The sequence below is a fragment of the Convolutriloba macropyga genome, chromosome 3 (assembly GCF_964194025.1).
Source record: "Convolutriloba macropyga chromosome 3, txConMacr16.3, whole genome shotgun sequence".
Taxonomy (NCBI): domain Eukaryota; kingdom Metazoa; phylum Xenacoelomorpha; order Acoela; family Convolutidae; genus Convolutriloba; species Convolutriloba macropyga.
Window position 1 is genome coordinate 24,010,017 of NC_134470.1, and position 24,200 is coordinate 24,034,216.

The 24,200-nt window shown below is 35.7% G+C and overlaps 1 protein-coding gene and 1 long non-coding RNA gene across 4 annotated transcripts; one reads left to right on the plus strand and one right to left on the minus strand.

Annotated features, from left to right (window-relative positions):
- Positions 1-7,093: 7,093 nt before the first annotated feature.
- LOC142336951 (uncharacterized) lies at positions 7,094-9,721 on the minus strand. The gene is made up of 2 exons (XM_075385944.1): positions 8,742-9,721; positions 7,094-8,439 (listed from the first exon to the last, which is right to left on the minus strand). The coding sequence occupies exons 1-2, from the start codon at positions 9,604-9,606 to the stop codon at positions 7,328-7,330; spliced, it is 1,977 nt and encodes a 658-aa protein (XP_075242059.1). The 5' UTR covers positions 9,607-9,721; the 3' UTR covers positions 7,094-7,327.
- Positions 9,722-11,463: 1,742 nt separating this feature from the next.
- Positions 11,464-14,820, plus strand: LOC142336086 (uncharacterized). Of its 3 annotated transcripts, none has more exons than XR_012758888.1 (3): positions 11,464-11,721; positions 13,217-13,580; positions 14,300-14,820. It is a non-coding gene; the product is annotated as an uncharacterized LOC142336086 (long non-coding RNA). The 3 variants fall into 3 exon arrangements; XR_012758887.1 differs by lacking the exon at positions 11,464-11,721 and adding an exon at positions 12,071-12,298; XR_012758889.1 differs by lacking the exon at positions 11,464-11,721 and adding an exon at positions 12,562-12,723.
- Positions 14,821-24,200: the final 9,380 nt, after the last annotated feature.

Here is a 24,200-nt window from a genome sequence, read left to right on the forward strand (position 1 = left end):
GTTGGTTGGTCGAATAATTTATTCTTCCCTCCTCCTGGCTTGTGCTTGAGCACTGTTATTTGTCTTCGGGGGATGATGTCACCACCTTTGTTTAAAAAAATTTCCTTTCGGATGGTAGACAATGTTTTCTTAATCACGGAGGCCGGTCTCCAATTTGGGTAATGAAACTTATATTCCAGATTTGTTTGGTTGCTCCTGTTTGGTTGCGGCTTCTTGACAGATGTTTTATGGGAACGTGTCAAATTCTTTGGTTTTTTAGGCGGTGATTTAACCATCGGCAAGTATATGTTAGCACATGAATCTTAGCGGCCCGAGGTACTTAGTGCCTTGAAATGAGGGCGCTTGCGCCCGAGTGCTGGGAACATGGCCCGAGGGGGCTGAGACTCATGTGCTAACTTATTTAGAGAACCAAAAGATACGAAGGGGGTTAAACTTTAATTAAAATTGAAATTAAGATTACGGTTTCGCAAATCATTAAACGAAAAGTTTTCGTCAATATCTCTATTTTTTTCCTATTTTCAAAAGGTTGCTGGGAAAGAGGGGATTGTTAGGGGGGTGGGTGGGAGTATTTGGAGAGGCCTTTCAAAAGTTGTGAATCAGCCAAATGTTTCCGTTTCCAAGGCGAGGCAAGTGCTTTCGTTTCAGGTTTTGGTGGGAAATGTCAAAAGTATCAGTGGTTTTGGCCTCACCGCCAAAACTTATGTTTCCTTAGTGCGAGCGGGCCGTTAAGTTAGGGCCGCTAAGTTAGGGGCGCAAAAGTTAGCATTCCACTCTTGCACGTGCTAATTGCTAATTGCAGGTGCCTCCAAGTTATAGCGACAAAAAATTCGTACCCTGGGTTATCTAAATTCATGTTTTGACTTCTTTTCTTTATTTCCCAAGGTCTTTGGGAACAGTTAATTTTCTGACCTATTTGCTATGGATTATCACCGATTTTTTTCCCTCAGCGTTAGAAATGGCGCTGTTGCAGTTCACCGATAACGTATGGTCACAAAACCATTACGTGATCGTGTGGAAACCTTTCTTAGCTCCAAGAAACACTCGCTTTAAGGTCTGGTTCTCTCATGACGTTAAGGGACACTCGTGAGCTTCAGAACTCCACGGTGACAACCGCGAAGTAGAGTAAGCTGCTAAAAATGTAGGAAATATAACAGTGCTATCCTGCGCACAATCAACATCACGCAAAAGGAACTACAGTCCCAGAAAAATTTACAGCCTAAATTCTATAATTTCAGCTCTAGCTCTAAATCCCTAGTTACAGAATTTCTATAGCTTTGCTGGACTCTATAACAGCGAACTCAAGGATGAATGTCCACAGCCAAAACCCGATGGCTATAAAACACATATCAAGTTGTTCATAAGGAAATATGATTTGCATGAGAGTTCCGTAACTCTTCATGTGGTTGTTGTGAGGAAATACCATAGGTTTATGACTATCACTATTCGCCCCGCAGTTGCAATATATTAGTTCAAAATGGTATTGTTCCTCAATCTAATCTTTATTCATGCCTTTACGTTTGTTCACATATATTCACACTTCAAACTTATTCAATAATCACGTTTTCAGTTCTCGAGTAGTTGTGCAATTCAGTTTGTAGCTCTACTTCTTAAACACCTAAAGTTAAGCAAGTCATTCGCTAAGCTATTGAGGTAATAATTTTCAACGATGGAGTTGCTTCCCAAGTCCTACTCTCCGAATTTTAACTCTGCATTCGCCTCACCACAGTGATCGTCAGATTTTAGTTAGGATCTTTTCAGTTTTCCCCCTCCCACTTATTGGGCGTATAACTTTTACCCCCGAGGTTCAAGTGTTGTTTTTGGAGCTATATTGTAACGTTTCGGCACAACAATGTTTCTTATGCCTCCATTTACAAGTTTCGTGAATTACGTATCGTTCTATAGCAAGTTATATGATCTCTAAGCTGGGGTGGGAGAAAAAGAATGGATTCCCGTTATTTACGTAGTAGCATGCCAAATATAAACGCATAATTTGTAATTTGAGTGCATGAAAACACTCGCTGGCGGAGACAGAATAAATCCATCATTTAACTGACCTAATTATGCATTTGTAATCTGAATTATTTCCGTTGTCCCCCAGTAAGTTGCATCCGCTAAGCTGTGGGTGGCAAATGCTGAAAAAGAAAGGATCTCGTAATCTGTATCGTAATTTCTGAGATTTTGTTCTTGCTGACAGCAACTTTTTATTAAAAAACGATAACCAAAAGAAGCAAATCTATTTAGGGTGCAAATTCGTGGCTGGTAAGCTAGAGCCAAACACTTTACAAATTTCGCTCTAAAAATTTGGAAAACTTTTTTACAGCTTTTGCTGCTTAAAGTTCCGTTTTTCTAAAAAAAATTCTAATTCAAAAAAAAATTTTTTTAAAGTTCAAAATTTTACTGTCTGATTATTTTTACCCTAGTTCTGCTGAATATTGAAAATACGAAAAACGTGTCAAAGTTTTTTGTAAAAAGTTCCTTGTATTTGAAGCTTTAATTGCTCTTGAACAAAGTTGTAAACGTGTTGGTCTTTGTTATGCAAATTTTTTGCTTGACCATTTTTGCGCTTTTCTTCTGGAGCATTCTTTGACTTCTCAATTGATTTTCTTATGCTTTCGTTCTTCATTTTTGGGTAATCTCTATGCTCTCACTTCGATGTTAAGCTTGTTGCTAAAATATAATCTATTACTGATAGCCGAGTGAGTAGTGCTTCTGGTGAGGGAGCGGGACGTACATGGTTCGAATCCCGGCGGGGTTAAATATTTTTGCACCCATAAAGAAAAATTTATCTAGGCTACAGCCCTTGAGTCAAATTACCTTGCCTGTCGTTTGAGAGCAATTCTTCCGACATTAGTCGGTTTGTGGTTAGTGATCACTCAACGGATCTGTTCTGTTTTGCTGCCACCCCCACCTTAGCTAGCTTATATTTTTATGCCCCCCCCGATGCACGTGTTTTTTTTACATAGTAACTCTCCTATGTAACAATACATAATTTATAACCGTGGGCGTAAACAACAATGGGGGCAAACCGAATAGAACCAAATTATTGAAAAAAATACGCAAAGGAAAAACGGAAAATTTCACTCAATTTATTTCTATTTTTCGATCTCCAATTAGCTTTATATCAAATTTATGACAAGGAGGGTTAGGCATACGTGGGGGTTATAGAGGTTTTTTAAGTTCTTCAGAGTGGTGGGTCCGTTTGTGTGTTTTTTTGTGCAACATGTTGTTTTTGTTTATGTTACATTATGTTATGGGAAGTAAGGATTACTTAAGTTTGGGTGTATGTGGTTTGACGAATTTGATCCGCAAATAGTCAAATTTGAGCATGAAATCTTGGGTCTTTCTCATTATATCCCCAATGAAATCATAGCCCCCAAATATGGATAATTACCATGCTTGGGGGCTATAGGTTATCTGACCACTAAGCTGGGGGGATGGGGGTATGATGGGAAAGACCCGTTTGTTAAGACACACGCGAACGTTTTCAAGATCTTTCCGTGGTTCTTGCAAAATCTTGGAATTCTTTGCGTGGGGTGTTGTACACCTAACGTTCTTACAAAAAACAGAGCAAAAAAAGAAACAGTTTGCGAATTATGGCAATCAGTGAGTTCAGTGAAAGCTTTGTGTCAAATAAGGCAGTCGCTGAATATATTAACGTTTTTATCTGCGTTAGCTAACAAACTAAAAATGGTAAACGCAAGTTTAAAATTACCAAAGGGCTACCCAAAAAATATGTTTAACACTAACTGTGCATTAACACTAACTGTGAATACTGGCTCTTCACGCCTCATGAAAAAAACAAATCGTTTTCATTCGCCTGTATGAAAGTACCAATACATTTTTGTCTCTAATAATGGTAAACCTGAGACTTTTTTGTTCTTTGAATAGTCATAGTTTTGATCAACTTGGTTATTGAAGTGTCAACCGTAATTTTTTGTAATTCGATCACAAGAATAAAAAAAATTCGGATCTTCTCCGTTTGTGCCCCCAGTACATTATGCTCCCCCAGTTACAGTGCACGTGTCAATACATGGTAAATCATCATGTAAAAATATGGCACGTGCGTCTTGGGGTGCAAAAAGTATGCACACACTAAGCTGGGGGGCAAAAACCGAAAAGTTCTAAAAATTCTCATACTCATCAACTCACGCATTTTTTAAAAGAAAACTGTGACCTTCAACTATTCAGTTGAGTATGCACGTGCAATAGTGAATATAATCGCACATTTTTTTGCCACGGAGAAAATGAAAACGCCGAAGTGGAGTCCAATCGCTGAAAAGCTATGAAGAAATGGTTAAGTGACTCTGCTTGAAGTCACTGAGAACTTCTGGCGTTTATCGAGAACTGCAAAGCAGTTCGAGAAATTAAGTCAGAATTTCGAGGTGACTCTGCAGAGTCACTTAATCATGCTTAAAACACGAAACGCGTACGTTTTAAGATGACGAAAGTCAACGAAATTCAACCTCTGGCTAAGTAGCAACTTCTGTCATTTTAACTTCTGGCACTGCAGACTTTCGGCATTTTAAAATGTGCACGTGAGTGTTTTAATTGGTGATAACAATTGATCGGCAATGACTTGACCCAACTATTATTGTCATAACAAAAGTTGCTTAAGCTATTAGATGAGATGACTTATGGCACGCAATCAATGCAAGAACATTTTAATGTGCCGGAAATATTTTCTGAGATTAGACAAATTTATTTTTGTTATTGAGCTCCACTTCATACTGTAAATTCACGTTTCCAACCTTGTAGCCGTGCGGTAATATCCATAAAATAAATCTGACTGTGACTGGAACAGTTGCCTTTTTTACCCCCACTATTCAGTCTTTCCCATTATATCCCCCCAGCTTAGTGGTCAGATAACCTATACCCCCCATCATAGTAATTATACCATAATGGGGGACTATAGTTTCATGGGGGGGGGGGCGCTATAATGGGAAAGACCCGGAAATTCATGTCTGTCATTGAAAACAAACACACGAAACGAAAATGAAAAGTGTAACTACTTTGCACCACTTTTGTGTTATGAAGGCGCTGATTCGGTGTCCCGCAACCACGGACGGATGCATGACTGATCCATAGCAACTAGCACACAACCCAAAAGATGGTGATCTATGCTCGGGCATGGCAAAACCACGTGAAACCAAAACCATGTGATTATGATTTGCATATATGATTTGCATGATTTCCTTGTAATCATACAAGGGTCAAACATTTTTTTTGAAGATGCTTAAACAGTCACAATTGTCTTCCCCATTTCGCCTGAAGTAAGTTGAATTATGATATCAATTCAAACTATCCCGAACATGGTAATGAATTTTCGAGGTTATCGTACAAGGTCATAAATGACATTATGATTTCCTTGTGGCCATACAAGGATCATAAATAAAAATTGAATTTTTCAAGAAAGGTAAAACAAATAAAAGTCCATTACTCTCCAACATTTTTATGTCACTTCACTCTGAAATTGAGAAGGTTTCATTTTTTCCTGCTAATCATACAGGGTCATAAATGATTGTGTGATTACACTATAATCAAGAAAATTTCACAACAAGAATTTTCAACAAAAAAATTACCCATATTATCAAAAAATCACCTGAGTGAACCACTAATCTATCTGAAAGACTTGATATAAAGAAAAATATCATCTGTAGCTAAAACAGATTGTAGCGTGAACGGACTGCAAACAAATGGGTTAAGGAAATGGGTTAAAAAAGAGGTAAAGTGGATCGTAAAGAGGTAATAGTGCAGCTTGACAATTTTTAATCCAATGTTTTTTCTTGAGCTCTGCCATGTAAATTGCATACCTTTTTCAACACATGGTTGAATGAAATTTATATTAAGGACAATAGGTTGTAGCCAGAAGTGACCGCAAACAATTTCTGCATATAATTGCACATATTGACCAGTTTTTTTAAATTTAAAAGCGAAAAATTTGTAAAATTCTGGTTTGCAGATATTCGTATACCAATGGAGAGCCAAAACTAATATATTTACAAACCGATGGCATTAGTTTTCAGTATAACTTCTCCATAATGTCTTCAGGTTTGTATGCATTTGTATTTTTAAGGACCATTTTGAGTGAAGCAAAAACCTTGCTTTACTCACGAGCTTAGTTCATAACTTTTTTAGTAGTTTATTAGATGTTTCACTATGGTGCTTACCGTTTAATTGGTGTATTTTCCCTGAATGATGTCCCTGCTATCATACAAGGATCATATATGCCCAATATATGCCCACCTGCCCAATCAATCAGCCCTGAAAATGGATGGCATTTATTCTCGTGGCCTATTCCTGACAATGAAAATCAAAACCTAACACAAATTAAATTAGAGAAAAGAGCCTCACCATTGCAAAGATGATAAATGTGTAGGAGGAAAGTGATTACGCTAAAAGTATGCACTTAAGTGTATGCACGAAGAGATCATGGAGCCGATGTTGGTGAAAGTAGCACGCATTCAAATGAGAAGTTTGAGGACTAAAGCAGGAAAGGATTTCATGTGAACAGAGTTTGCGCTTGAGATGGTCGATTTTCAAACACAGGCTAATGCCAAAATATTGGATGTGTCGACTTTACCGCTCACGATCAAGGGCTGTAAAAAGGTGATGAGCGAGCTTTGTTCTTTTGAGTCTCTGTATAAGTGGAAACCTATTCCCTCCAGGCCATCAAGGAAACTTGAGTGATCGTACCATTTCACTACAAAACTAGCTCTTTCCGTTTTGATCTCATCAGAAAATGTACCATGAAAAAGAGATCATTTTAGGGGGTTGGTCTTTCCCATGTAAAATTATATTAATAGACAGCTTCCTTCGAGTCATAGAACGATTCTGGGCAGAGTATGGGCATGGCCAGTTTTGGAAGTCAATTGCTATGTATGATGCTTTAACTATCTGACACTCAACCTTCGTTCAATAATTTCAAGCAAGTTTAACCTAATTGCAAGTAAGTTACTTTAAACCTAATTTTAAGCAAGTTTAGAGGCCTGCAAAAACTTGTCTTCAGCTTTATTTTCAACTGCCACTATTTGATCTAGTAATTATTGACCTTACATGTTCTTATTTTCCCCACTTAATGTAAAAATAGTTATGGACAAAGACTAAAATTTGATTATTAAATAGTATTGAATACATAAAACTACAATTTACAGAAGAACGAAAGTTAAAAGCTGAGTATTATTATAACACCCGGTCAGTAAAATTTGCAAATTTACACTTGAAGTTAGCACCGATAAACTTTATAATGGGCAAAAGTTTGCACAAACATTTGAGTTTTTAAATTTGTTTATTAATTCCAGGTTTACATAGATAAACACTAGATTTCCGTCTAGTAGGGACCAAAATTTTGATTGGGCCAAAAAGGGTTCTGTTGAGTAGCGTTGTTTGAGCCAGAGGGTACATTACCATTGGGAGGGTTTCTTTGGACCCCCATATAATTCTGAGTTGGTTGATATGCTGCTGCATACATGTTTGCTGGGTAATGATGACCCAGGTAGCTGTTCATAGCCTGCGAACCTCCCGGATGTTGCATTGAGAAATTGTTCATTTGCGGTTGCTGATTATTGTACATGGTGGCATTTGGATAGTATGAAATAGTATTTGGCTGGTACTGAGTTGCGACATAATTCGGGTACATAACACCTGGGGCTTGAAATGGTGGCATAGAAGGTGGGAATGGATATGGGGCGTGGGTTTGCCCAACTGGTGAGATGGCCATATTTGGTACTAGGTTCTTGTTGGCTTGAGTTGCTACTTGTCCTCGATTAAAATTCTGTCCGTATGTGATATTAGCCAGAGGTTGGGTCTGTTGGAATGCTGATCCATGTACCGGGTTGGGAGCTGCAAATATCGGGGCAGCGTTGTTGGCTGTTTGGGTTAATTGGGGTTGAATATGGTACTTAAGCATGTTCTGCTTTTTCAATTTTTTGAAATCTCCCACTTCAAAACTAGACTTGTACATTGGGTTGAGGGTCCAAAAGTGACCTCGTGAGTAGCTCTTTTTGGTGAATTTGTAGAATCCTTCGTGGAGGGACAGTGCATGTCTCACACTGTTTTTCCACCCGTCTTTTGCTTTCTTGTAGAAATCGTATTCATTCTCAATCCACTTGTAAATGCCGGAAATGGGTAGCTCGTTGTTGTCGGCAGCCAAAAGAGCTCTGGCAATCATTGAGACATAGGAGTCTGAGGGTCTGTTTGAATCCCCCTTCGGTGCTTTTGGGTTGCCTTTTGCTTTCTGGGTTGAAACTCTAAATGAGACCTGGCTTTTTTCATTCGTTTCCTGAGGAGGCTGCGCTGTTTTTTGGCTTTGTTGAGCATCTCCAATTTCCTCTTGGATCTCTGGAACCTCGCTGGTTTCGATGGTTTTCTTATCTTCATATTTGACTGTATTTTGTTCTAACTCCGTAGGAACTTCGCTCACAGTAGTTGGTTGAGGTACTTCTGAAACAACAAAATCATTATCAACAAAATTAGTATCAAATTTAATATCTAGGGTAGTATTGTTTTTATTCACAAGACAAAAAGGAGGGGAGGGGATGCCACGTGATTTTATTGAAGTGATGAAACTGACCACCAAGCCCACCTAAGCCTGAAGTTGAATAGAGCCAAAAACCAATTATCAGTTCAAATTTATTCAGTTAAAAACAATGCAGAACAATATATCTATATTCTAAAATTGGCCCCGCCCCCTTAAGTCGTTGAAGTCTAGGCCTGACTAAAAAATAACCAAAGCTAATACTCACCAGTTGTGAATTCTGGGAACACGATTAAGTCTGCATATTCTGACAAGTCTTGCGCGACACTTCCAACATGCGACACTTGACCACTCTCCGCCTCCTGTACTACCGGCAGCAACTCATGAGTAGGAACAAATGTCGAACTAACGGAGGGGACCACAAAAGGGTCCGGAGACTGGACAACGTTATCGTCATGGGCCAGCAGTTGAATTTCGGGTGAACTGGCAATGTAGCCAGAATCGTTGTACGATTGAGGTCTCTCAGATGCTCTCAGCTGGGCAATTTTAGGATGTTGTTTTGAGACGATGGGCACTACTAGGATGTTGTCACTTGGCAGTTTTCGTTGCTTACGTTTGGGAATCTCAGAAGTCTCGTCCAAATACGCGTCCGAGCGTTTCCTTTTAACCCCGGTTTGTTGCAAACCAGTTTCCTGGTTGTGCTGAACTGTGGCTTGAAAATGTTCACTGTTTTTGCCCATTTGCCCATTTGACACAACTTCCGGTTCAGATGGTGGAAATTGGAAATTAACGGGATTATAAATACTAGGAGTAATGATTGGAACAGTATACGGCGTGTTCTCTTTGTTCTCACACAGAGGTAGTTCATCGGAATTAGATTCACTTGGAGGTACGAATAGTTCCAGGGTATCGTTTTCGAGCAGATCGCCCAGTCCCAGCGAGTTTTCACTGTCAAGTGGTGCAAAATTAAAGTCGCTGGCTGAAGAGTTGAACAATCCAGTGTCATTGATAAAATTCTGCTGCTGATCTGAAGTCAGGTTTAGAAATTCAGCCAAATCATAATTTATATCTGTGTTTAAAGCATCTTTTAGGTCAAGGTCATTTGAGTTAGAGCTCGAGTTATTTTGCTCCATCTTAATAAGTTTTAAAATAACAGAAACGGTAGCGAACAACTAGAGATGTTTGTTAATTTTATACGATGAATAACAATACTTGTTGTTTTGAAAAATATTTTTATTCTAATTTTGTGCTGTTGATTTGAAAACGAATAAAGTTTGAAGTGAATTCGGATTTCAAATTGGGTGAAAAGTGAAAACATTTGGCCTCATTTGCATTGTCACTTGACTCTGTCACCAGCCCGTGATGGTACTCATCACCTGTTGATTGTTTAGATTGGGTTCCAGTTTGACCATTTGAGGCATAGCATGCTGACAGGTGTTTGTACTCAATGTTTACCCTCTTTTTTTTTCTCGTTTGTTGGCACCTTCTCTTATGTAAGAGCAAAATAGCGCCGACAATTAAAAAACATCAAAGGCTGAACCAAAAGAAAATTAATGTATTTTTTCTGGGCTACGAAGCATAGGGTATTCCTTGGTTTTCCACGTAGATCCTGAACTATATCTAGCAATTATTGTCATTTGGGTTTTTTTGAGGGGCGTGGGGGGGGGGGGGGTCTAGAAATTAAAGATATGAAGTATCTCATCTTCTGTAATACAGACAGCTTGCTTTAATATTTCAAATAATTTAGATTTTAGATTTAGATTCTATTAAAGTGTAACCATTTCCACAAAAGAACGTAATAATCAGATGCTCACGTGATTGATGTTTTTGTTATTAAAATGATTATTTAATCATCAGTTTCACTGAATCAGTCAGTAAGCCCTTTTTAAGAAGACCTTTTTCAGAAAGCCGAAATCAACAGTGATCAGGTTCAAAGATTTAAAACAAAAACTGATTTTTTCCGTTATTGCTCCCAAACCCACTCACGGAATTTACTCATGTGTGCCATAAAAATATTCCAGAACCGGTTTCGAGTTTTAGAACAGATGTCTTGCCAAATATGAATCCAATCATAACTTAAGAAGCTTAAACTTTACCTCTCGGTTGATTGTACGCTGTAGAGCCTGCGCTTAAATTGGTGCAAAAACAGTACAAAGTTCCAACTTTTTGCCATTTTTACACTCCTATCACAGTATAACTTTCTCATGTAATATTACACGCTATTTTGTGCAGGAAAAGACTAACAAAAGAATTCACAATTTAATGAGAAATTGTTTAGATTACGAAGACTTGCCGGGCCTAACCTCGAAATTTTCATATGTGACTCATATTTAAAATACCAGCTCTTTTTGTCTGATTCACTGCATATTTCGTGTTTTATGTAACAACAATTTATCATGACCTTTTACACAAAAAAAATGTTTGAACTTGACCCCTCACACTCAGGTCATGTCGTTGCCTCGTTGCAACTACACCTGTGTAATTCTTAAACTGCCTGGTTTTTGACCGCACGGGCAACTCTTGTTCAAAACGTCTCCTGTTCAAAACATCGCTTTTACTTAAATTATTTTGAACGCAAACTACTATATTTTAGTAAAGAGTTATGAACTAAGTTGACTAAGCCATGTAATCATATACCATAGACATTTGTTAAGACTGCAGTCATAACAAACTTCTATTGTGAGCTAGCTTTGGTGGTTATAATAGTCTTCTCTGCTTAAATAACAGCTGCCCATGTATTCTGGGGGTGTTCCCCACTACAATTTTTGATTGGCCAGGCAGGAAACTTCCAAAAACGGTTCCAAAAGCGGTAGAAGACCAAAAGCGCTGTTTATTATTACTGCATTCTGTTTCTTCTCTGATTTGACTCTTTTGATGTTATCGGAGGAATGTTGAGAATCTGTGCAAATTATTTTAGTGCTTTATCTCTCAAAAGTAGAACATACCATATACCATGTGGTGCACTATTTGTGGCATTATTATTATTATAAGTGAGTTATTTGTGGTCAAATGAGTACAAGTGGTAAAACTGGTATATTTGGAAAGTATTATCAACTTAACCAAATTGAGGAGAGAACTTGTTCAACATTCTTGGGGGGCAACTGACTGTGAACTCTTCTAATCGCGCTTCACCGCAACTACCATTACAAAAAGGCCCAATCAAGTAGTCATAGTGCGTGCCTGAGAGATAGATAACCTTTAAGAGAGGCAAAATTATTCTAGAAAACAACCAATTTCACCACCTGAAGGTACGTTCGTTTAAGACTATCAAACTCTCAAACTGATAAAGGTCAAATCCAACTTGAGTCACCCAAAATGAATTTTGGTCACATATCGGAAATATTTGAGTGGCTACAACAATTATTAATGCGACAATAGCAAATAAGATACGTCGGTCTGATTCCTATTATTGCCCCAGATAGTTTTGATTACGTCATAGACACACCGCAATTACTTGTTCACAAAGCAGCTGAAGTTCACGTATTCTTTACCATTTAAGGCAACAGCGCAATTGAACTAAGTGCCCGGTTTGTTTATTTTCCATAATTTGTGCCGACTCGAGATCAATAGAAAGATAGCGGCAGAGTTGATCGGCATATTTGGAAAATGTAAACAAAAGGACAAAACGACCGTTGAATTATATAACAGCTCCAGTAGTCTAATAACCTCTCATTAATGAAACAATCTTGCTACTACCAAGTTGCCACTCTTTCTTCATAATTCCAATCAACTCTTATTTCTACTCAAACTAATTTTCCTACTTCGATTTCTAGAAAAATTTCACTTTGTATCTTCAATTTCACACACAATTTTTTCACTCTAGAGGTAAATATGCTTTCAAATACAGTAGTTTTATTGTAATGTATTATTTTTCAGACCAAAACTATTAACCAGACCATAACGTCATACATATTTTTTACTTCACTCTGTTCTTTAACCGTAAATAGTGATAAAACTACCACTAAAAAAAATTGGCCAATCTTCGCCCCCTCAAAAAATTGTCCAATAAGAAGATTAGATTTAACTGAGTGACGTAAGAGACTAAGAGACTTTAGTTAAGTGACAATCATTTTTAATCGGTGGCTTTGGTTAAAAGCAAGTGAAAGAGACAGAATAACCGAGTACATACCAAAAAGAGTAGTTTTTTTAAACAATATTATTAAAATCAAATAAAACGCATCATCTTTTGAGACATACGCCATTCAAGTTTACATTTCTCTCTTTAATTGTACTGGATTATTCATTCTGGTGTAAGTATCCAACTGATGTTGAACAATGACTATTCGGTCAAATCTGGATTAATTTGTGCTCCATTATCAGCACTAGCAGAGATCATGGTCTATTTTTAGATTTTTCCTCATCCCAACTTAAACCATATCGTCATCCACTTGAAAATCACTAGGAAAAAGTCAATTTTCCACAACTGATTTAATCTAGTTAATCGTTGTTAGTGGTTGTTCAACTAAATTTTACCTCAAATTTAACAACTTTTCTGATAATTTTCAGGTAAAATGTTTGCTTAAATTCAGCTAATGGTTTAGATGATTAGATTTCATTTATTACTACTGTTTTCCGCTTCACATTGCAAGAAATGAGCGCTGGCACAAAAATTAGTCTAACCCAAAAACAGATTTTCAATGTTTTCACATTTTCGTAGTATTCATTAAACAATAACAGGTTACTTCGTTGATAATATATCAACTGCTGCAACGAGAATTGGTTAAAAGATATGAATTGTTTCAGAATAAAGACTCTAGTAACTAAGAAAAGGAGAAACCGAGACCAGACAGGAAACATGGACAGACAAGTAGACACCGTAGACGCCAACGAACTCATCGGAATATTCAGGGTCAACTGATGGACAACTAACCATCAAACAAACAACAAACAACTTCACCACAACAACAAATGGAAAAAATAGCCATAAATATACAAATGGCGCTAAAGGACATCTCAGCAACATCGATCCAAAAGCACAAACAAAATAGTCGCAAATGATGAAACAAAACAGACTATCTTTGAACACGTCAAGCAACGAACTTGTGGGTATTCATTGTCTTCAAAAAAGAACAGAAGGGCGATGACATGGCTCAATTCCACAGAACTAGTAAGTACAAATAATTAAGTTGATGTTGATCTCATCCAAACATTTTTTATCTCACCCAATGAGCGGGAAAGTAAAGGAGAACTACTGGTGTTTATCGGGACATTACATGACAAAAAGCACATTTGATCGAGTATATATATATATATATATATATATATATATATATATATATATATATATATATATATATATATACTCAGCAATATCGCTGTTTTCCGCACCGGCATTATGATCAGGAAAGTAAGCGAGCGCTAATAAGTCCGACCCGCTCAAACTTTTGTATATAGATCAGTAGATTTCGCATTTTACAGTCGTTGCTAAAATTCGAAAAAGCAACGTAATAAAACCACACAGAGGTTCGAGATGTTCAGCTTAAAAAATCAAAATGACGTGAGAACACACATTTTTCAAGAACCAAGTTCTAAAGATTGCACATATAGAGTTCTTTAATAATGATTTAACAACTCTGATGAAGTCGCTGAGAATTATTCTCAACCAATTCATCATAGTTGATAGCCCAGTACTAAAGGGTAATTTTTAGAACCTGGCTCTTGATAGAACTTTAGATGGATGATTACAATTACAGGTAAATGATTATTACAGAGTGTGTACATTAACCAAATGCAACTGGTTTTAACTTCTTAATGGATTTAAAAAATTGAATTTATGTGTACGAGAAGTAGAAAACACGGGATACTCAACAATCCTTTTTTGTTTAGGTGTCAGTCGCGACTCTCGCAGGAAACGGCTTTTGATTCGATGTGATGAAGTGTGGCGCGGTGTTTCACCAATCACAATTGATCAATCGCTCATTATATCCACATCAACTGCCGCTTTTGGAAAGAGGCCAGACCGACAATTACGCTTTGTGGAAACCAAGTTCTTTCTAATATACCACTTACACTTATATTCTATTCTCTATCGTAATTTTTTATCAATATTGTGCTAAAAATCACGACATACCATCAATTAAAATAATTAGTTATAACAATGTAACAAATTCACTAACAGAGCCGATATGTAATATCTAAATCAATATCAATATCAATTGCAGTCCAAAATTTTGGTGCTTCATAAATTTGAACAATTAATTATAAATAACTAAATAAATTACCAGAAAAAACAGTATAATTTATAACACCCGTTTTGAAGTTAACATCTACTCGAAACGTTATTTACAAGTCTCACGATCTATTACCAGAAAATAATCAAAATCAGAAAAATAAAGTCTTGACGCAGAGCTAGTCTTTTTCACCTATATCCACATAAGTTTTAGGAGAGCTAAAGCAAGTCAACTACGAGTGCCTATCAAGTTATGGTGGAAATGCAGTCACTGGGTATTTCAACCAAGACCTTGAAAGGCTCGCATGATCCACAATCAGACTAGCATGATTCTGGTGACCCGACAATAGATCGAAAACAGAAAAAAAGAAACAGAAATAAATCGAAAATTAATCTGATCTTTTCTGCTAGCGCCCCCAGCCCTATACAGCCGATATTTTAGCACCCCCCAAAATTAAAGTTTTCGCGAATTGTAAGAGCGATATTTGCATTTCATTGAAACAAGAGTCTAGGTAGATTGAAGGCACTTTTAGAAGTTTCCTCAAAATTTTTTAAAATCAAGCCCTTATTGATGCTTGCGTTATATGCAACAAATTGCCATTGAAATACGTACTACTTACAAACGTTAGTTTTGTTAGCTTTTAATAAATCCTATTTGTTCCGACCCCTCTTGAGGGGGGGGGGGGACTATATACTCAACTGGTTTTTTTCAGACAATTTTGGTCGATCGATATATTCAACGTAAACAGTTGTGAGTTGTATCATTAAAAAGCCCATCCAGCGTAGAATATGGAACTAAAAAGTTTTTTTAATTTCGTTTTCTAGAGCGAGATATCGTGGTTTAATTTTTTGAAAATTAGAGCGATATGCGTTATTTTTTCACATTTTGCGGAATTTTTATCAAAAATTTAGTCAATTTTGCTAAAACATGTTAAATTGTTAAAAATAGTATCGTTGATTTGATTTTCAAATAAAAAGAAGTATTGTTGACTAATTTGATTAACTTTTTGTCTAAAATTTTGGGTAAATCTTTCAAAATTCAGCCTCCTTCATCAAAAATTGCACGAAATAAACTTCTTTGGTCAACTTTGATTAAATTTGCTGGTAAGACACACCCAAGAACCACTAATTCAACTTTCGTAAACTTCAAAGGGTCTATTGTTGTTTCTATTTCCATTGGGAGTGCAGTGGAATTAACGTTTGGCAATTTTTTTGCTAACTTATCTCGATGATTATCAAAAACGCAGCACTAATTTTTTGATTTCTTTACTAACAAATTTTCTATTTCCCTAACATTCGAAAAATAAAGTGTTCTTAGTGAACTAACAGCAATAACAAGGCTTGTTGTGGTCCAATCTTGGAATATAACAATCCAAAAATAATTCGGATTGAAATTAATCGGTCTTTTTTTAAAAAAAAATCGATCTTTTAGTGTTGGTTAAAGAACAGAAAAAATTCAAATCGAAGCTCATTAGTGATAGTTTCAAATGTTTTCCTAAGCAGTTCACTAGTGATAGTTTCAATTGATTTCCTAAGCAGTTCAATCTTGTTTTTTACACGAAGCTTGTGGTCGTTTTGACCTTGAAAATTTTTGTTTTTTAAATGTACAAGGGCTTTTTGAAATTTTTCATTAATTTTCTCTTAATTTTTAGCTTAGTGTCAGCAAAAAAGATAGTTTCATCTTTCTACTGAATTAAAATGTAATCTCCATTGCGGTTTCACTCGTTAAGTGATAAAGTTTTTTGCTTTGATGCTAGCAGACTCCGCAAAAAATTGACTTTAAGGCATTTGCTCATTTTTTTTTCGCATAGCTTTTTCTCGTTTTTTCACATTATAACAAAATTGAGCGTTCACAAAACACAATACTGGCATTCAAAATAAGGCAGTTAGTACAGATTATGGTTTTAACGGTTTCGACACCTCCTTCTTGTAGAATTTAATAGAGTTTCTTTTCTTAGTTTTGTCTTTAACTGTCGTTTTCACTTCGCAGTTAGTCGTATGGAATTTCCTGGATAATGAAAAATTCCTTTGGCTTTTTGTGGAAGATTAGATAAAACAATATTCTGATTTGTGTAGATAGCTGATGGCTTTTATGAATTTGAAAACAATTTTTTAAGAAAAACACTTTCTATCTTCATTTTTTGTTCTTTTTTGTGTTTTTTGTTACTTACATATGACATTATTGTCGTCAAGAGAAAGCGATAGTATACAAAATTCAAAGTTTTTAAAAGAAATGGTAATGAAGGTACTGGCTTCCGCACGGGCTTTTTAAAAAAAAGTAAATGATTTTTTGGTTTTTGTCTATATTTGACGTTCTTGTGTAAACTTAAGACATATTCTGAATAATTACTAATCTCAAGGGTCTTTTTAGACGAATAAACGAACCTATTTATTTTTTTCTATTTGTAGCTAATGGCTCCCTTGACTTTGAAAATAATTGTCTTCTAGAAACAATCTATTTCTAAATTTGACCCTTTTTTGTCGGCTTTTTACCTAGTCTCATTAATGAGAGGTCACATACCACTTTATTGGTTATCGGAGACAGCGCAATGGAACATATTTTGAGAGGAAGAAAATGGCTCATGGCTTCGAGAGCGTTTTCTCGCCAGTTTTATTTGAATTTTTGTTTGTTGTCTCTATTTGTAACCGCAAGAAAAATTGAATAAAGTCAAGTCCTAATGCCCGCCTATATAGGAATTGGTTATAAAACATTTGAAAAATTTCTGTTGATATCTAATGGTTTTCCTCAATTTGAAATCAATTGGTTTTAAAAATATACGCGAATTTGTTTATTTTGATGTTTTTTCTTTTTTGTCTAATTTTAACCGAGCCTTATCATGGACTGGTCCCATATCTTTTCCAGGGAAGTACAAATTATTTTGCATTGTTTAAGTTTTATGTGACGCTATGGTGACTTTGTTATTAAGTTGTTTTTAAAAAATGGACATTAATTTTTGGATGTAATTAATGTTTTTTATTGTCGTTTGACTCCGTTTGTTATCGTCTTGCATCGCTTTCTTAATGGTGGCAGATTTCATCAGTCTAAGGCGGCATTTTTACCCCATTGAAGTGTTTGCTTTGGAGGCGATGTTTTTGTTCATACACAAATTTTTGAGGGGGGTTGGAACTTTATGTGCGAACGAACATTACCGAGCCTCCTTGTTTTCATATATATATATATATTCATGTATAAGCATAGTTAACTTTAACAGTATGTTTAAACATGTATAAATGGGAATGCAAAACTAAGCGTGAGGGGCGCTAGCAGAAAAAATCCAATTAGTCTCATCTAGATGAGACTAATTGGATTTTTTATGCTAGCGCCCCTCCTGCTTAGTTTTGCAAGGTGTTTGAACAAAAATTCGCTTTCCGCTAGTCTTTTTCTCACATGCGGCAATTTCATTTTAATTTTTACAGTTTTTTCGATTTTTTGCACCGGATTTTTTCTTAAATGGTTTTCCAATCCATTCATAGTTCATTCTGGTTGCAGCAGCCACTGCTTATTGTAATAATTCAGGAACAACCTGTTTAAATACCAGAGTAAACGTTACTTCAATATTCCATTCCACTACATGAATCATTAAATACTGTATTTGGGAACATTCATGTGTGCACAGAATCATGGGTGCCAGGACAATTTTTTCTAAAAACAACAGCTCAAAAGCAAAATCTGGGACAATAGATCGAAAACAAAATTATTAAATTTGCGTGTGGCCAATAAAACTTAAGCGCCCACTTATCATACGGCACATCTGTTTGGTCGTTAAATTTTTCTCCGTTGTGAGAAATTTGTATCAAATCACACGGGCCGCTAAAGAATAGCCAAATGCGTTTAATTTATGCCATCTTGCAAATAACGCTTAAATTCAGCCAATGAGCTCAATGGCTGAATTTAAGGGTTATTTGCAAGATGGCATAAATTAAACGCATTTGGCTATTCCTTAGCGGCCCGTGTGATTTGATACAAATTTCTTACAACGGAGAAAAAATTAACGACCGAACAGATGTGCCGTATGATAAGTGGGCGCTTAAATTTTTTTGGCCACACGCTAATTTAATAATTTTGTTTTCGATCTGTTGTCCCAGATTTTGCTTTCTAACTTTTTTTTAAAAAAATTGTCCTAGCACCCATGATTCTGTGCACCCATGAATGTTCCCAAATACAGTATTTAATAATTCATGTAGTGGAATGGAATATTGAAGTAACGTTGCTCTGGTTTTTAAACAGGTTTTTCCTGAATTATTACAAAAAGCAGTGGTTGCTACAACCAGAATGAACTATGAATGAATGGGGAAAATCATTTAGAACAAAAATCCAATGCAAAAAATCGAAAAACTGTAAAAATCAAAGTGAAATTGCCACATGTGAAAAAAAGACTAGCGGAAAGCGAATTTCTGTTCATACACCGTTCACTCACTCTACTTTGAAATTAAAGCAAAAACTGTTCACGCCACAAAAATACTCGCTTTTTTGCTCCCCTTCCTGTTCCGGCATGACCAAAATCACTACTCCAATTTGGCTTCAAAAATCATGAAAATGTGTGAACAGATCTTTAGAAAAACATAGCCGGAAGACTTCTGGAAACAACTCGAAGTGGAAATCCATTTCAACGCCATTCAACTGCTCATCGGAAAACGTGCCTCCACTAAATTGTGATGATCGTGAAACAAAACCATATAAAAATGTAAAAACAAGAAAATCAAATCTGCTAGAATATGATTTACAAAAATCTGATCAAATATTGTCATGAATTGAGATCCCGAAATAACTGTCTCTGCTAAAATTAAGTCATCAAAACAGCCACCTCTATGAGAAGGCTCCTACTTAAAAGGCCCTTACAAACAACTTGCACTAAACAACTGGAAAAGTTAATAATTTTTATAATATTACAAAAGCATATAAATCCAAAGAAAAAATATTTTCATCAACCGGGTATCCAGATGCTCGCAAAACGACAGGCAGCCCATAATAGGCTAAGAAACTTGTCTAGAAAACCAAAAAAACGAAAAAAATTTAAAAAATTTAAAAAATAGTTCCATTTTTCGCCATTTTTGTCAAATATCTCATCAAAAAAAAAAAGATTCATATCCACAAAACTATAACCAATTGTTATCTAAAATTTTTGAACAAGTAGAAATGGTCTTTTCAATATCCATTTGAGCCAGTAAAACAAAACAATCGGCCAAAAACGCAAAAAAAATTAGCCACAAAATCAACAAAATACGTAAAAAACCTCCGAATTACTATAAAATTCATATGAATTTCCAGAAACCTTCGAACCACTACCAAAATCAGCCTAAAATTAGAAGAAAATCATAGCCACGCCTCTTAACCAAAAAAGTGAAAAAAATGCTTCAAAATGCCGAACGTGAACAAAAAATTTCCCTCGCTTACAGAATTTTTTCACACCTCAATTTCTCGCTCTCTAGAAAACAGCGATATGAACAACATAGCTGGCAGATTGCCAGAAACAGCCGCAATAGCTGCGTAGATATGCAGTCTCAAAGACAGTAAAAAAGAGAGACTGAAAAATCATTCTTTTCATTAAAGGCTGAGATGTTATATTTCGATTAAGAATCCGTATAACTTATTGCTGCTCTTAAATATACTTCAATTAGAGTGACACACACTCACTTGAACTTAAGTGTACAATAAAACGATGAATAGCAAAACACAATCATAATTTCTATGTGCAGCTTGTCATCTGAGAAACTTTGTTTCGTTGCAACAATATTGTAGTCACGATGCTGCAATATAAAGCAATCAGAACAAAATACCTAGAACAATTAAAGTGAAAACCGATTAAAAAAACAATTTTCATAGGACTGTTATTCGGCAACTAAGAAACTATTAGTTCGCTGAATTACTTAGCCTACGAATTACAATGCAGTATTTTCTTTACTGGGTCTTAAAAACAAAACTGATTTCAACTTAAAATTTTGTCAGGGTAATTTTGTTTTTTATTAACTTTAATTTTATCTTGTGATCATAGAGGGCCAAAGAAAACTATTTGTTTTGTTACTCTTTTGGAGAGCATTATTACTCAACAAAGATTAAGGTAGCAATATCAATTAACGAACTGAAAAACATAAATCGTTATTTGTACGAATTACTAAACCATAATATTCAACGAATCAGCGAAGAACACAGAAATTCATCTATTGTTGCATTAAACAAATGAAACTATATCAGAATAGTTCTTCCCCCCACAAGTGGGTTCGGAGCAATAAACTGGAGTTAACTTGCTTTCATTGCACGAAACACAGAAACTTCTACACAGTTCAAATTTAGTCATCACGCAGAACTGATCACAGCCTTCAATATAGATCTACAGCAACAACAAAAATTGAAAAATTAAAAGAGGTCAGCCACTTTAAACTCTACAATTAAAAGGATAAAACATGCAATCATCTTTAAAACAAACGTATTGTTTTTATATTGTTAGCAAAATCATCATCTATTTTGTAACATTTACTTTAATATATATAGAGAAAATCACTTTCGCCTGAAATAGTCACTTGAAAAGAGTTTCAAAGTTTTTTGTCTGATTATATTAGTGGGGTTGCTACTTCTTAGCAATTAATTAGTTTCCCGTGCCTGCTACGTTAAAGCATAACCGACTAACGTCGAGCGAATTGCTCTCAAACAACCGGCGAGTGGTTGCCTTCGTCAATAGCTAGGCACAGTTTGGTGAAGCTAGCTTTAGTTTAATTGAATGGACGTAAGTGAGCGTAGCGAGAGGGGGGTAGGGGTGCACCGCAGGGCTGATGTGGTGGCAACAGTGGGGGGGGGTTCAATTTCTAATAACCGCCCTCGACATCATAAGTATAAGTCTCCAAAACAGTTTCTGTTAATCGCATATTTGAAGACTAGTGGACTGGACGGCTATAAGAAAACTTAAGGCAAACCGGGTGCTACCTCTTTATCCCGTTTCTGAAGACCAAATTCAAATGGATCAGACAAAATATCGACCGAGGAAAAAATTGCACAAAATAGACAAACAGGATTAATATATTTGCTAACATTTGCTTTTGAGAGCAACTAACAATGATTTCCTAAAAATTACCTGTTATGTCACTTATGATAACAATTTATTACTCATTGCTAATGAGGATCAGAGATGATGATTTTACGCCAAATAACAATTGAAGTGCGGAATCAGAGAGAGAGAGAGAGAGAGAGAGAGAGAGAGAGAGAGAGAGAGAGAGAGAGAGAGAGAGAGATAAAACAAGAACGAGATGGAGAAGGAAAGAAACCCAAACCGACAGAGAGAAAAAGAGAGATAGAAATATTTTTCATCATGGGAGTCGACTCTGCGACTTCTAGTTTTTGAGCCTCGTTAGTAAATAAACCATATAGAATTAAGGCAAAATGAAAAAAAATTTTCATATTCGCAGAAAAAAAATTCGAAACCACTTTTAGTCTCGAAAGATCTGTCAAGTAACCCATAACCATCTGGTATGCCTGTTTCAAGCCTGAAATAGTTTCACTGGCTCATAAAGATCCATAAACTTGGAACATGATGAAAATTTTCTCAAAATTAAAAAAAACTAATTTTATTCAAAAATTACTAAAACTGGAGTCATAAAAACTTGATCACAATATCCTTAACTCTATAAACTATGCAGCAGCTTAGTATAAACCTTGGAGGAGGTGCCAGGGCCCCTGTTGCCAGAAAATTTCAAAAACGTGAAGAATTGCAAAATTATGATATTAAAATCTTAAAAAACAATCAATTACGTCTATAAACTATGCAGTAACATATTAACAAACCTTAGAGGAAGTTTCGTGGCTCTTGAGGCTAGATAAACCTAAAATTTGACAAACAATTTTCAAATTTTTTAAATAAATACAAGTTTTCTTAAAAAATTGCTAAAACTTGTGATAATAAAAAGTTGAAAACTAATCCATGACCAACAAAATTTTTCTAGTAGATTATTATCAAACATTAACCAAGGTTTTCCGACCATTGGGGCTCAAAAAACCTGAATGAAGACTATAAATGTTTAGAGAATTTAAAAAAAGCAACAAATTATCAAAAAATGCCAAAATTCGTGATGTTAAAATCTTGCAAGACATTCGATTACGTTTAATTATTCTAGATTAGATAAATTTAAAAAAACTAATTTTCTAACCTTAGAGGTAGTTACTTGGCGCTTGAGGCTTGAAAAACCTAACAGAACGAGAAAAATTTTCAAAAAATTTGAATAGCAAGTTTTATCAAAAAGATGCCAGAATTTGTGACATTAAAAAGTTGAACAACTAGTCCATGGCCAATACAAAAATTGTCAGTAAATTATTATTAAACCCCTTAGGATGTTTTCTGGCCCCTGGGTCTGGAATGACCTGAATAATTAAAAATTTCCTAAAATTTGAAAAAAATTTGCACGTTTTGTCAAAAAAAGATAAAACTGGTTACGTTAAAATCTTGAAACCATTTCATTACCACTGGAAATTTTCAAAGAACTTGAAAAAAATTGCAAACTAGTATAAATTTGCGTGTTTTTAGCAAGTTTTGCACCGTTAGCAGCTACAGGAGGGGGGTTTGGGGGCTGTTGCACCAAGGATTGATGGGGGGCAACATTTGGGTGATCGGGGTCACAGCGCGCGGGGTATGGGGCAATGGTGGGGGGGGGGGGGGCAAGGTCAACAGTGGAGGGGTCTTCAACCTCTAAGAACCACCCTTCACACCATAACTATAAGTCTCCAAAACAATTTGAGCTCAAAAAGAGCTTAAAAAGTTCTAAGAGCACTGAATGCCCGCTGGAAGCTACCTGTTTATCCCGTTTTTGAGGAAGAAAAGTCAAAAGCGTCAGACGAAAAATCAGTGAAGCGAAAAATCGCATTAAAAAATGCCGACAGGACTAATGTAATTTCTACAAACTTCGTTTAAGTGCAATTAAAAATTATTGTGCTATCACATAAAAGAACTAAAATTGCAGCTTTTTATATTTTGTGAAACTTTGCGCATCGTCAGTTCATTATGTTTAAATTAATTATGTTAAAGAAAATGCCCTACATTTATTATTTTAAAATCTTGCAAAACATTAAATTACATCTGGAAACTTTGCAGCAACCTATTAATAAATCTTAGAGAAGGTTTCTTGGCTCTTGGGGCTGGAGAAATCTAAAAAACGACAAAAAAAATTTCAAAAAAACTTTAAAATTGCAAGTTTTAACTTTTTATCGAAAAAAGCTAATATTTGTGATAATGAAAAGTTCAAAACCATTCCATGGCTAATAAAAAATTTCCAGTAACTTATTAATAAACCCAAATGGAGGTTTTCTTGCCATTGAGGTTAAAAAACCAGAATAATGACGATAAGGTTCAAAAGTTGAAAAAAATGCTAAAGTTGGCGATGTTAAAGTCTTGACAACCATTCCATTTTATCTACAAACTATACAGTAACCTATTATCAGACCTTAGAGGTGGTTCCTTAGCTCTTGAGGCTGGAGAAACCTAAAAATGACCAAAAATTTTCAAAAAACTTGCGAGTTTTATCAAAAGATTGCAAAAATTTGTAATATTTAATGATTGGGATTGAAAGAATAGAAGA